Here is a 14013-nt window from a genome sequence, read left to right as displayed (position 1 = left end):
GGCCCCAGTGGGGGGGCCACATAGGAGGCCCCAGTGGGGGGGGCCACATAGGAGGCCCCAGTGGGGAGGGCCACATAGGAGGCCCCAGTGGGGGGGCCACATAGGAGGCCCCAGTGGGGGGGCACATAGGAGGCCCCAGTGGGGGGGCCACATAGGAGGCCCCAGTGGGGGGGGCACATAGGAGGCCCCATTGTTCGGTGCTCTCAGGTGGAGGTTACACACGTGCCCTGGGGAGGTCACAGCTGCCTGAACCTTTAAAACTGGCAGGGCAGGGCAGGCTGGCATTGCCGGGGCAGCGACCCACAGTGCCAGCAGCTCTGCAATTGCACTCTGCTTTTTGCTTTTTCCCTTCATACATTTTGTAAAAAGAATTTTCCTTTAAAAGGAAGAAATTACTATCAGAATATTCCAGGTTTTGGGCAGAATTCTCATTATTTCTACAGGCATCTCCGTATCAGGCTTGGTCATCCGTGAGTGAGCTCTCCCTAGTCCACCAGCCAGTCCTAGAGCAGACGGGGATTCCCCCCACTGACAGAGCAGGTCTGTTCTGGCTAGTCCCATCTCTGGCGACCACAGCCTCTCAGACCAGCGTTGCTCCCAGGATCAGCTTTCAGGTAAGTTCAAGAGGAGACCCAGGGGCTTCTCCGTGGTACTCGGTGCAGGACTTCCGTCTTCCAGCTGGTGTTCTAGCACAGCATGGGAACAGGACGGCTTCGGGGCGAGGATGAGGGCTGCCGGCAGGGTCGTGGCTTCTTTGTTCTGACCTCCCACAATCCCACAGGATGCGATGCACAGCGCCGATGGGGGTATTGTTCACCCTGGTCAGCCTGCTGGAGCTGGCTGTGACTCTGAGAATCGCAGCCTTCAACATCCGGTCTTTCGGGGAGACTAAGATGTCCAATGCCACCATCTCTAGCTACATTGTGAAAGTAAGTTCAGGGTGGCCCATGCCTGAGAGCAGACAGACCCCAGGGGAGATGGTAGCTTCCCTAAGGCCCCGGAAGTCAGTGAGCCTCAGGCCTTACCAGCACCTGGGTGGATGTCAGGGATATTTGGCTGTCTGATGCCCAGGGCTGCTGGCGGCAGGGCTGTCCACCCAGCCTGTCTTGCTATAAGCTCTTGTGGCCCTTCCCCCAGATCCTGAGTCGCTATGATATCGCCGTTGTCCAAGAGGTCAGAGACAGCCACCTGGTGGCCATTGGGAAGCTACTGGATGAACTCAATCGGTGGGTGACAGTGCTGGGGTTCACCTCCAGGGGAGCAGCCAGCCTGCCTCCCTCCCTCCCTCCCTCCCTCCCTCCCTCCCTCCCTCCCTCCCTCGGCGCTCCATGGATAGAACCTTGCTGCCAGCTGCCAGGAGGTTCCCTCTTTTTTTGGTTTCCTTTATCCAGGGCCAAAACTGACACCTATCGCTATGTGGTCAGTGAGCCTCTGGGCCGCAACAGCTACAAGGAGCAGTACCTTTTCTTGTACAGGTAAAGTCCTACGCTGTCAAAGCCCGAGAATACAAGCACGGGGTGTAGATACAACCCCAAATCTGTACTGCAGAGGACGAGGGTGGTCTAGAAAGTCCAGGGTACCCAGGGTACCCAGGAGGCCCTTACAGAGTAGGGGTAGCAATGTATATTACAGGGCGAGAGCACAGGGCCACAGGACAAGGTTAAGGCCAGGTGGGCATCTACTCTGATGCCTCTCACAGCTTGTGACAAGACCAGAAGGCCTTGGGTTAGCCTTGTCATGTCCATGGTAAGTATCCACCTAGCCTCCCGTTCCCAGGACTGTACGTTTCTAGAAGGCTGGGGCACAGGCTGGAGAGTGGCCCCCAGCTCTAAAGTCACTTCCTGCCTGGTCTTTCCTCAGGCCCGACCAGGTGACTGTTCTGGACAGCTATTACTATGACGATGGCTGTGAGCCCTGCGGAAATGACACCTTCAGCCGAGAGCCGGCCATTGTTAAGTTCTTTTCCCCTCTCACTGGTGAGTGCTGCTGGGCTCCACTTTCGGCCTGCCCAGAGCCAGACCTCTAGAAGCCCGTGGCAGGGCTGCCCCCGCACCCCCACTCCCAAGGACAATGTTATCCTCTGGGAGACCGTCACACACTGATCACCCCTGCACGAGGCCCCTGCGTAGCCGCAGGCCAACTCCAGTCCAGGCTGGTCTCTGGATACCATGGCCTTGGCATGTCTGCTATCTCCTCAGAGGTCAGCGCGTTTGCGATAGTGCCCTTGCACGCAGCCCCATCAGATGCTGTGACTGAGATTGACGCCCTCTATGATGTTTACCTGGATGTCCGAAAAAAGTGGGACCTGGAGGTGAGCGCATCCTAGGGCCGCGGGCTCTACCGGCCCTCGCTGCCCCTGCACCAACAGGTGTGTTTCCCGGCAGGACGTCATACTGATGGGGGATTTCAATGCTGGCTGCAGCTACGTCAGCTCCACCCAGTGGTCTTCCATCCGCCTCCGGACGAGCCCCGCCTTCCAGTGGCTGATCCCCGACAGTGCTGACACCACGGTCACGTCCACACACTGTGCCTATGACAGGTAAGCAGCCAGGATGTACTCGTCCAGCCGCAGAATCATGGCCGTCACTCCCTGCCTCCTACTCAAATGAGGCAGACACTCTGGTTCACAGGGTCCTGGCTCTCTTGTCAGAATGGCTGCAGGTGGATGGGGCCATCTGGGTGTCCCTCACATGCCAGCTCCTGCCAGTGCAGGGCCCTCTTAATGCTCACGGATGGATCAAGTTTGGACCCCCGGGCCAGGAAACCATGACCTGTGTGGGACTAGAGGGTGAAGGAGCCTTGTCCTCTGATGTCCTACAGGATTGTGGTTGCTGGCGCTCTGCTCCAGAGTGCCGTTGTTCCCAACTCAGTCGGTCCCTTTGACTTCCAAGCAGCATTCGGACTCACCAAGCAGCTGGTACGTGTCCTTCCTTCACGTGGTTTAAGCTAACCCGAGTCAGCGAGAGCTGGCTTGAGTGATTCCCGACAGTGCTCCTGTTTCCCACACGATGTGTGGGTGGAGGTGGTTTAGGTCAGGAGCAGCAAGACTTTCTACCCGCTCACCCTCTCTGGCCCCATGCCCTCCCCGGCATCCCACCTCTCTAGGCGGAAGCCATCAGTGACCACTACCCAGTGGAGATGACCCTCAAGTGAACCTGATGCCATCAAGCATCACAGCCGTATGCTTGTGGTGAGGAAGACTCCAACTGTCCACCAGACATGTATGGTAGTGCAGCGTTCTACTGCCCAGGACAGACAGAACGTCCACCATTCGGACTAAGAATACTGTTTAATTGAGGTAAATAAAGCTGAGCTCGAGCAGTCGGTGGCATTATCTGTGCATCAAGTCCTTCCTCCCCAGGCGTCTGTCGCCTGAGAAGGTCTGGGTTGCACACTAGGTCCAGTCTCTGGGCTGTCAGTGTTTCTCCAGGGCCTTGACCAGAAGGTCATTCAGGCGGCCTACCATGGGCCGGGGGTCATCAACCAGTCCTGCTGCTATCATGGCGTTCTCATAGATCTGAAATGGAGGGATTGGACAGTAAAATCAGGATCAGGGGTTCAAGTCCAGCCTGACCTATAAGTGACCCCTAGGAAGAGAGCAGCTTCCTACGCCCGAGGCAGCCAAAGAGAGATGCAGTCGCTCTCACCTGGTCCACCAGCAGCTGGGCCAGCTCCGGCTCGCGCTCTCTCAGCTGACTGAGCTTCTTTATTAGTGTGTGCCTGTGTCGTGGAAACCAAGAGGGAAGCCAGCTCTAGCTGAGCATCACTAACCCAGAGCTTCTGCTGCTACGTTATGATTATTAGAACATTAAAAACTACAATGGATCTGTTCAGTATGAAGAAATACCCAGATTCTAGAAGTCACCCAGACAACAATTACTGTAAGAGTATCAGTTATCACCGGGCAGTGGTGGTGCAGCCTTTAATCTCAGCACTCAGGAGGCAGAGGCAGGCGGATCTCTGAGTTCGAGGCCAGGACAGCAAAGACTACACAGCGAAACCCTCTCTCATAAAACAAAAACAGACAAACAAACAACAACAAAACTATGGAGCTCTTTAAAGAATTGATTCCACAGAAACCCTAAAACAGCTAAGGCTTATACATTTGATTATAACAAAATTAAGATCTTCCTGTTATTAAAAGACACCTTAAGATGGCCGGGTGGTGGTGGCACACGCCTTTAATCCCAGCACTGAGGAGGCAGAGCCAGGAGGATCTCTGTGAGTCTGAGGCCAGCCTGGTCTAGAGAGCGAGATCCAGGACAGGCACCAAAACTACACAGAGAAACCCTGTCTCGGAAAAAAAAAAAAAAGCTACCTTAAGACAGCAGATACTTGAAACTAAAGCCAGGCATGGTGGCACACTCCTTTAATGCCAACACAGGAGGCAGAGGCAGGGAGAGGCCAGCCTGGTCTACATAGCAAGCTCCAGGACAGCCAAGGCTACATGGTGAGACCATCTCAAACAAACTAACTACAGATGAACACCAAAGAAGAGAACTCAGTAGGAGAGAAGTCTGGGAAGACAGGTTCTAAGGCAGTCACTAAATGTGAGGTGTTCACCCCATCATGGACCTAGGGTCCCCTCTGTGGGGACAGGCTGAAGCAGCTCACACTGCCTGGACCACTGAGGACGCTACAACCTAGAGGAGCATGTGTTCATAGTGACCAGTTCCCACAGCTCCAAACTGGAAGTCACACAAGTGTCTGTCCTAAGGTGGATCCACACAGTGAATGTTGAGAACAGTACTCTGCCACGAGCCCCAAGATCCATCCCATAAAGTTAAAAATGGCACCTGCCACAAATGGCTTTAAGGGCACAGAGAAGGCAAAAGACAAAAAACAAAACGACCAGAGGCGAAGTGGTTTAACTCAAGTAAACAGAGCTCTAGAAGGGAAATGGGAAACAGATTAGATCAGCAATGTTCTGTTTAAACTTCCAGGGAGCACCTTTTAACTTCTGCCTAACTCCAAGGGCCTTCTCTTACAACCATCCTTACATCCCACACACGCTTTTTTAAATGCTCTCCAGACAGGAGATCCTCTGCTCACACAATCTGTAGGAGCCCCTGACAGGTGTGGGCTAGGCACACCTGGGGTTGATCTCCAGAGCGGGCTGGAGCCTGGGCATACCTGGGGTTGATCTCCAGAGTGGGCTGGAGCAGCTGGGCACGTTCCTCCTGGGTCTTGGCGAGCTGCTGCATGCGCAGGAAGTGCCGGGCAGCCCCCATCTCCAGCACGGTCACCATGGCAGGGTGGGTGTCCAGGCGGAAAGTCACCTGCAGGCAAGGCCCAGGATGAGGAAGAACACAGTAGTGAGGGCCCAGGGCTGACAGGGTCTGAAGCAGGGCCAAGTTAACCAGGCCACCGGGCAGAAGGCAGACTGGCCCTATGGTGGCTTCTATATCAACTGCTCCAGTAATCTGTCCAGGCTATGATGACAAAGATCACAGCTAGCTGTTCAAGGGGTATGGACTGGCTCCGACCCTGCTCCCCAGTGGCTAGAAGACCCTCTTGCATGGAGAGGCAGAGCCTGAGTTGCTCAGGTGAGGCCTCTTCATGACAGGAGGCACAAACAGGACACTTGTGTTAGGTCCTCAGGAGAGTATGGTCAGGAGGAAGCCAAAGTTCAGAAGCACCCTCCTGAGGCCTAGACCCCACTGGGGTTTAGAGACAGTACAGACTGGCAGGCTTGAGAGAGTGACAGTGCCAGGCAAGACAAAGCTTTGATGGTGAGATGCTAGTGCCTGGTGGAGTCCGACCCTGGCTCCAGTGCCATCCTGTGGACCCCAGCAGGCCGGCATCTGACAGCTGAGTCAGGCTCTGGGAAGACACCATCTCCACAGTAACCGCAGGGAGGCGTTACCTTCACGTTGGTGACACGAGACCCCAGTGCGTTCCTCATCCAAGCCATTAGCTCTTCTGTTTCCTTCTCGGACAGGCGTTCACCAGCTGTGCCAGAGAAGTGAGTGAGCCCAGGGCCTAACCATGGTCTCACTTTGTGGGGGCCATTTAGCACATTCCTGAGCTATCTCTAGCTCACTCCCCAGGAACTAGAGATAGAGGCTCTTGGAAATGCCTTTCACTGGCACTGAAAACACTTGTGATCACCCTTGTCTTCTGTAAATTTTTTAGGACTTTAAAAAGAAAAATTTGAGCCTAACCATGGTGGCACAGACCTGTAATTCCAGTACTCAGAGCAGTGAGGCGGGAGGATCAGGAGTTCATGGCCAGCCTGGGCTACAAAATGAATGCCTATCTTAAACAAAACAAAACAAAAGGGTAGGAGCAATTCCAACTCTCTCCAAAAGTCTAGTCAATTGCAGGACCCTTCATAGGAAGAGCATCATCAACTCCTGGGCCCTGACATTCCCCACTACTTGTCAAGAAGGCCCTGGGGGCCGGGCGGTGGTGGCGCACGCCTTTAATCCCAGCACTCGGGAGGCAGAGGCAGGCGGATCTCTGTGAGTTCGAGGCCAGCCTGGGCTACCAAGTGAGTTCCAGGAAAGGCGCAAAGCTACACAGAGAAACCCTGTCTCGAAAAACCAAAAAAAAAAAAAAAAAAAAAAAAAAAGTCACATGGGACCATGCCCCAGAGAGAGATGGGAGTCAACCTGGAGATGTGTCCTCAAACTTTTCCTCCTTGTAGTGGTCAACGACGATGTCTGTCTCCACAGAGATCAGCTTCTTCTTGTCAAACTCCCGCAGGTGCAGCAAAGTAAGTTCATCGAACTGCTCGTAGCAGAAGAGTACCTGCAGGCATCCAAGCCGATCAGCCCGCAGCACAGAGGGACGCTAAGGACACTGGCTCTGGTGGCTGGGCGCAGATGCACATATTATACATCTACCTAATGACAGCCACACAGACAGGGCTCTGCCTTACACCACACAGCCTCAAACACTGTGACAAAGTCAGTCACTTTCCCCCACACAGAGTTGGGAGTTCAAGCCCTTCCCTCAGAGCTCAGACCCTCTAAGATACCATCTTTGGCCCGGCAGCAGGCCAGAGCCCACTCACCTCAGTGTGTTTCTGCTTCATGGCCTCGTAGTACGGTGAATGCTCAGCCAGGTGACGGTTAGGGGCACACAGGTAATAGATGTTGCGGGTGCCAGCCTGCATTCGGCTGGCATAGTCTGATAAACTGGTCAGCTGCCCAGCAGGCAGGGCTGAGGACTCATACCGAAGCAGCTTCGCGATGTCCTCCTACAGACATGTGGATGAATCACTGCCTACCCAGAGCTGAGACCAAAGCAGCGCCCCAACTCGGATTCTTGATGACTCCCTGGCCTGTCCCCCAGACACGATGGTGGACTCAGAGTTCAGACAGGCCCATGAGCCCCACTGTCTGTGGAAAAACCTTTTAACCTAGGTGGCTTCCAGAAGAGCTGGGCAAACTGTTTCAGGGTTGCCAGCCTCTATTCGTGGCAGACACTACTCTGGGGCCTAGTATCTTCTCTCTGTCCTCAGTGACAACTGGACACAGACAAAAATCCCACATTTCCCAGCCTCCTCAGAGCCAGGAGTGTTCGTGGTACCAGTTCTGGAGTATGTAGCAGAGAGAGGCCTTTAGGGAACGGGCCACAGAGAGGACCAATGCAGCCCCTACGGGCTGTGCAGAACAAGACTGGCAGGAATTACGGCAGGGCCTGGGAGCTGCTGGCTCAGATGCTCCCTTATCCAAGCCACTGCCACCTCTGCCCGTCCCAGCACAAGCGCCTGGGGAGAGGGTGTGAAGGACAATCGGGGACAGATCAAATGAACACGCCATGCCTTGGATGCAAAGTAGACAGAGGCAGACAAAGACAAAGGCTTTCAGGCCTGCCAAGGCAAGGTGCAGCCACATCCACATCAGGGCTCATCTGGCTCTTCCTGTACAAAATCCACCTAGTGGACACATGTACTGAGCACTTAGAACAGGCCCTGGCCCAGCAAATGCTTTAGCTAACAGTGAGCTCAGGAGTAGAGAAAAGGCGCAATGGTTACAGGAGTTTGCTGTACACACTTGCCGAGGGCTGGAATTTAGATCCCAGCACTCACACAACTAGGTGTCTCATGCACCTGCAGCCCCAGCTCCAAGTTGGGGCTTTCCAGCTTCCAAGCAAGCTGAGAAAATATAAGTTCCGAGTTTAGGGAGATAGAATGCCTTAAAAGACATAGATGAGGGTGAGAGAAGACCACCTGACACTCTCTGGCCTTCATGGCACACTGCGTACATGTATGCACACACACAGATGCACACATCAATGAATAAATCTTGAAAACTGAAGTCAATGGGAGTGAATGGTATCATACACTGGGTCATAAATGCTCCCAAGGGTTCTGGCACACTGATGAGCTCATGGCTAAATGGGCTAACAGGAAGTGGGGACCTTAGGACTGGGGTGTCCTTGTCCACAGCTTGTTAGCTTCCTGTCACCACATGCTCCTGATGCCTCACCAAAGCCCCCAAATACCAAAGGCAAAGGGTCACTGAGTGAAAATCAATCTTTCCTTCTCCAAGCTGATCCCCTGACTCTTGTTACAGTGATGGACAAAGAACAAATGGAGACTTTAACAGACAAGTACTGCCGACCTGTTGACAATCTGGTGGGCAGTGATGGATTTTACAGCATGCAAGTGATACTTCAATAAAAATGTTCCAAACTGTTTAGGAACCAATGCATCATTTTTTCAGCAATTAGCTGTATAATCAGCTAAATTCCTGGCTCCAGTGAGGTGTTAAGGACTCTACCAAGAACACAGTGACTACTGGCTAGGTTTTGCCATCTCGACACAAGCTACAGTCATTTGGAACAGACTTCCAACTGAGAAAATTCCTCCACAAGACTGGCCTGGAGGCAAGTCTGTGCACATCTTTTTCATTCATGACTGATGTGAGGGTGCAGGTCACGGTGGGGTGGTGCCAACCCTGGGCAAGTGGTCCTGAGTTGTACAAGAAAGCAGGCTGAGCCAGGCGGTGGTGGCGCACACCTTTAATCCAAGCACTAGGGAGGCAGAGGTAGCTGGATCTTTATGAGTTCAAGGCCAGCCTTGTCTACAGAGTGAATTACAGGACAGCCAGGGATACACAGAGAAACTCTAACTCGAAAAACCAAATAAAGAAAAAGAGAAATGTAACTAAGACAGTAACTGTACCCCATCCTTACTCTGCTTTTCTATATTCTCCTTGAACCCCAACACCCCTCTTCCTGCCAGCTGCTGGGGCCAGGGTCAAGAGACAAGAGGTTTGGCTTTACAGCTAAGAGCACAAGGCCTGTGGGACAAGGGTATGTGATGGTTGGTCTTGACTGTCACCTTGACTGGACTCAGGTGCCTAGGAGATAGCAAAGCACACCTCTGGGTGAGTCTGGGAGGCGGCTTCCAGCCTCTTCCCCAGCACCAAACAAAGGATTCCAACAGCTTTAACAGATTTAAGCTCTCCATTCCTGTTCGTTTCCCCTCACTAACAAAAGACCTAAGAAAATCAACTTGAAGGAGCCACAATTAAGTGAGGGAAGCACTCGTCCTGAGTGTGGGTGGCACCATGCCAGAGACTGGGGCCCAGGTAAAGACAAGAGAAAAAAGAGATAGTCAGAAAACACTGGAGTTGTGTCTCGGCTCCAGCCACATCTTCCTCTCCACACCCAACTGAAACCTCTGTCACCAAGAGCGGCCCCTTCTACACTTGTTAGAATCCCACACAGTGAAGGACATATGCTATGTTTATTAGGAGACCCAGGAGCCCAGAGTTCCCACTGCTGACCCCTGGCAGCAGAGGGCAGGTGCCCACCTGCCTTATCACCACGTCCAGGAGAGCCTCCACCAGTTTCCTGTGTAATAGGGCCGAGGCCGACCGAGAGGACCGGAAATCAGCCTACCTTGATGTCTTGCTCTGCAGTGGTCACAATGCCCTCCCTCATGAATAAGCCATAATCTTCAAAAAACTTGGCATATTTTTCAGCATCTTTCTTACTCTGGTCAAGGAAGAACTTGATCAATTTCTGCTGTAGAACATCCCGGAGTTTCCTAGAGAACAGAAGTTGCTGACTGTGAACAGGGCTTTCTACGAAGCACCAGGGCCACAGGGGCGTGAGAAATGCACACTGCACCAGAAATGGGAGGAACAGGCCCAGCAGCACACCTGCAGCCGAACAGAGACTACAGAACACAGGAGACCCTGCACTGGCCCCAAGTGAGATGCTCACTGTACCCTGCGGAGAGTGGCAGTGAGAATCTCCAGAGGACAGCCAGCAGCCGACATCTTGAGAAGGTGTCTACCCTGAGCACCAGCAGGACTCACGCATCAGAAAAAAGGCGAGTGACTGCCACTGTAGAACATGACAAAACAGTTCTGAACAGGCTCAGGGTTAAAACGGAGCAAACACTGCTAAAGCCACCAGAAACTGCCCCCTAACAATCCTAGCAAAAGGAAGAAATGGCTGAGTCAGAAAACAAGTCAGGCGGTGGTGGTGCACGCCTTTAACCCCAGCACTGAAGAGGCAGAGGCAGGCGGATCTCTGTGAGTTCAAGACCAGCCTGGTCTACAGAGTGAGATCCAGGACAGCCAGAGCTGTAACAGAGAACCTGGTCTTGATAAAAACAAAAACGAAACCCAGGAAAAGCCCGGTAGGGACCAGGAACAGCACAGTATGTGTGCACGCAAAAGCGGCACCTACACCACAGAGCTCCTCGTAGTTAGGTCAGTACTGTGCACAGCCATGACCTGGGACACACGGAGTAGATTACACGCACACGGTGTAGTTTGGCAAAATGTGATTCTGTAAGCAGGACATTTTTACACTTTTACTGCATTATCCCATAAAGGTTATCACCAAAGTAGTTTTATTCATGGCGTCAGGGTCAAGTGCACAGGAGAGGGCTTTAGTAAAGGACGGTCACCGTCTTAGGTTTTCTATTGCTGTGATGAACCAGAGTCATGAATCCCAGTGCCTGGTGTTCCTAGGCCAGGTGAAATACTGAAGATTTGCTGAAGATTACAGCTACATTCTTCTAAATAAAAAAGTACCCTGGTTTGGGAAAGCAGCTCAGTGGTAGAAGGCTTGCCTGGCAATAACCTGTTTGTAAAAACAAACAGAAACAGAAGGAAAAAAACTAAAACAACCCCCCCTAAAACAACGATGTGTGTGTATATGTACAAACTTCCACACCTACACTTCACATGACACTCACTGGGAGAGAGCAAGAGCATCGAACAGAGAGAAGCCTGGAAGACATCCCTCTACCCCAGTGTCAAAGAGAACACCACTAATTGAGGGACAAGTCAAAATCCCACCCCACCCACAGGACCAACCTTTCTTCCCTGGGAGCATCACACATTTCCAATGCAGGACCTTCTAGAGAATGCCTGGCTCGATGCCACAAGGAAGCCACTTGCTCTGGGGAAAGCAAGTGAACTGGGACTATTTCCTCAGGGCTCGCTCGACAGGACCACTGCCACCAGGCGCAAAGCAGTGACGGCACTGACGATACTCCACATACCACAGACAGCTCCCCTGCTGTGGTTACTGTTCCTTTTCCAGGAAGAGAGAGGGCCACAAGACTTTCGCAGGACAGAAACCAACCCTCCCTTGAAATTCCAACCATTCTCCTGCCACAGCCACCCAGCCTTGGAAATGCTGAAGTGTAAGTGTGGGGAGTTGGCTGGGGTGGACTTGGTGCAGCCCCCGTGAGTCACCATGCTCCTGTGAGGTAACCCCAACTGTCACCACAAAGCAGACCCCGACAGCCTTTATTTTCCCTGCCAGCTCCCTCTCTACTCTGGCACATTTCTTGTGTCTCCCAGGAGACACACAGCATCACAAAAACGTGCATGCTCACAACCTGAGGAGTAAAAGCCCCAGCCCCAGGGGGCTGGAGGACAGACAATAGCAACGATAGAGCAATGCCAATTGCTGGCTCTGAGTTCTGCTGGGGAGAAGGAAGTCTTCGTAGGTTGGCAACACCCAAAAACAGAGGGAAACGGGATCAGGAAGACACCTCTGCCTCAGAGGGTCCAAAGAAGAAATATTTTTAGCCCACTCCCCCACTCCGGACGATTCTGACTCTTTTAACATTCTGACTAGGGCAGCTGCTTCTGCACAGGGAGCGGGACTGATCACCAGTCCTGACAAACAGGAAGGAGGCGCTGGCGGAACACCCCTGTCACTTAGGCTCCTGAGGAGAATGCCTCAGTGCCTGGCGCTGCTGGTGGTGGAGGATGAGCACGACCTCCCAGTCAGACTGGGAAGCTAAAGCCCGGCCACCTCACCCCAGGACTCTAGGCTGTCTCCACACAGGTCAGGCCTGACCTTAGTTTCAGAAGAGCTTCCCAGACCCAAATCATCTCTGGGCTTGGTTCCAGGGTCACCCCTGCCTCACCCAACTCTGAGACGTGGTGCCTAGAGTCTCTCCAACTGTGGCCATACGTAGGCTGGGTGGAGGGGATGGGTCAGAGCTGGGGTCATCTCCCAACACCAGTAATTCTTCAAAGACAGCCCAAGACAGCCCACAACCTTCTTTATCAGTGGAGAGCAAGGCCACAGTGCACTTGCCCCTTTAGGGCATTCCGAGCTGTCCTGTGCCTGCGCATGTACCACGACACCCTCCCCACCAGCATGGGAAGGCACTGTCCTGGGGGCGGAGCCGCCCTGCACTGCCGGCATGCACTCTGCAGCTTTGGGTTCTTCACAGCATCAGAGTGGGCTGAGAAGAGGACCAAGTCCTTTCTCCATTCATTGTGCGTTTATATTTAATGGGGAAAGGAACTTGTGCTCCACCCTAAGAGCCTGGATAAATAAAATGTACCCACTGTGCAGTCGCTCCAAGTGCTTCCCAGAACACGACTTGGAGCCTGTGACCAAAGGGGACAGCCCAGCCTGGCCCCACCATAGCTCCACTGCCTCTGGGCTCGACCTCAGCAGTTGCCTAGCCAATCCCAAATTCTTCCTGACCACAGAATGAATGGGCTGCTCAACAGTAAACCTCAGACAAAGGTCAGGACATGGAGGTCATGGGGGGACCCTGCCCGCAGGCCTCTCTTCTCCCTCTGGTTTTGGCTCTGGAAGCTACACCTGGGCAGACCAAGTAAAGGACGGCCCTCACGAGAATGCCAGGCCAGGTGTCCTCTAGGCTTACCTGATGAGCGCACTCTCCTGCAGGAGCTCTCGGCTGAGATTCAGGGGGATGTCCTCACTGTCCACCACACCTGAGGAGAGAGCAAACATCAGAACCGCTGTACAGATGAGACCTCAGCCATTACCTGAGGTCTTCACATTCTGAATGCCTTCTCCTCACTTTCTGGCCTCATGGGAGCCATGGGGGATAAAAGAGGGTCAGGAAGGGCAGGGGACGCTGCTCCTCAGTCCTGCACAGGGTGGTGGGCAGTACAGTAGTCCCAGGGTAAAACCGTCTCAGGGCAGGACTGGCCTGTGCAGGGGGTTGGTGCCTGTTGGGGCACACAGGAAACATGTCCTGGCATTCAACTTCAAAGTACTAAGCTAGTGTGTAATCTCAGAACTCGAGGGACTGAGGCCTGAGCTACACCTAAGACTGTCTCAAAAGAAAAAAGTGTCTAACTGTATCATGGATAGTGTTGGTCTGTGCGCTATGAAAGTGAATGCTGAACTCTGTACTGAACTGTAATCTCAGTCAGGCATAACTCAGGCATAAATCTCAAATTCAAGCCAAATTTCTAAACATGAAAGAACTCAACGCTCCTCTGCCTCCTTGATCCACCAGGACACCTCAGCTGTTTCCCAGAGGCGCTGCAGGCCCCTGCCTGCTGCATGCCGAGTCCCACTGGGTGATGGTGGTTTGAGACAGCAAATGCAGTGTGCAGCGTGAAGACACATGACCGTGACACTGAGGACACCAGGTCCACACCAGAGCTTGGGTGGCAGCAGCAGTACCTCGGACGAAGCGCAGCCACTTGGGCAGGATATCTGTAGCCTTGGTTTGGATGAGGACCTTGCGGCTATACAGTGCCACGCTGGAGCCCAGCTCCCTGCTCACGTCAAACATGGATGGTTTCTGGA

The 14013-nt window shown here is 53.3% G+C and overlaps 2 protein-coding genes across 2 annotated transcripts in view; one reads left to right on the top strand and one right to left on the bottom strand.

Moving 5' to 3' along the window:
• The first annotated feature begins 287 nt into the window (after positions 1-287).
• Positions 288-3324, top strand: Dnase1 (deoxyribonuclease 1). Its single transcript, XM_028894794.2, has 9 exons — positions 288-614; positions 782-929; positions 1138-1226; positions 1392-1475; positions 1861-1976; positions 2199-2311; positions 2385-2539; positions 2821-2917; positions 3106-3324. The coding sequence occupies exons 2-9, from the start codon at positions 783-785 to the stop codon at positions 3151-3153; spliced, it is 849 nt and encodes a 282-aa protein (XP_028750627.1). The 5' UTR covers positions 288-614; position 782; the 3' UTR covers positions 3154-3324.
• Positions 3271-14013, bottom strand: part of Trap1 (TNF receptor associated protein 1) — a 32781-nt gene continuing 22038 nt past the window's right edge. The window contains exons 10-18 of the mRNA XM_028894793.2: positions 13888-14008; positions 13115-13184; positions 9859-10006; positions 7019-7204; positions 6615-6753; positions 5867-5952; positions 5134-5279; positions 3648-3720; positions 3271-3517 (exon numbers count right to left, since the gene is read on the bottom strand). Of these exons, the coding sequence (XP_028750626.1) occupies positions 3416-3517; positions 3648-3720; positions 5134-5279; positions 5867-5952; positions 6615-6753; positions 7019-7204; positions 9859-10006; positions 13115-13184; positions 13888-14008 (1071 nt within the window). The 3' untranslated portion in view covers positions 3271-3415. The remainder of the gene's footprint in view (positions 3518-3647; positions 3721-5133; positions 5280-5866; positions 5953-6614; positions 6754-7018; positions 7205-9858; positions 10007-13114; positions 13185-13887; positions 14009-14013) is intronic.

This window comes from Peromyscus leucopus, chromosome 8b (assembly GCF_004664715.2).
Source record: "Peromyscus leucopus breed LL Stock chromosome 8b, UCI_PerLeu_2.1, whole genome shotgun sequence".
NCBI lineage: Eukaryota > Metazoa > Chordata > Mammalia > Rodentia > Cricetidae > Peromyscus > Peromyscus leucopus.
The sequence above is the reverse complement of the archived record's forward strand: the minus strand, read 5'-3'. Positions and strand labels throughout refer to the sequence as shown.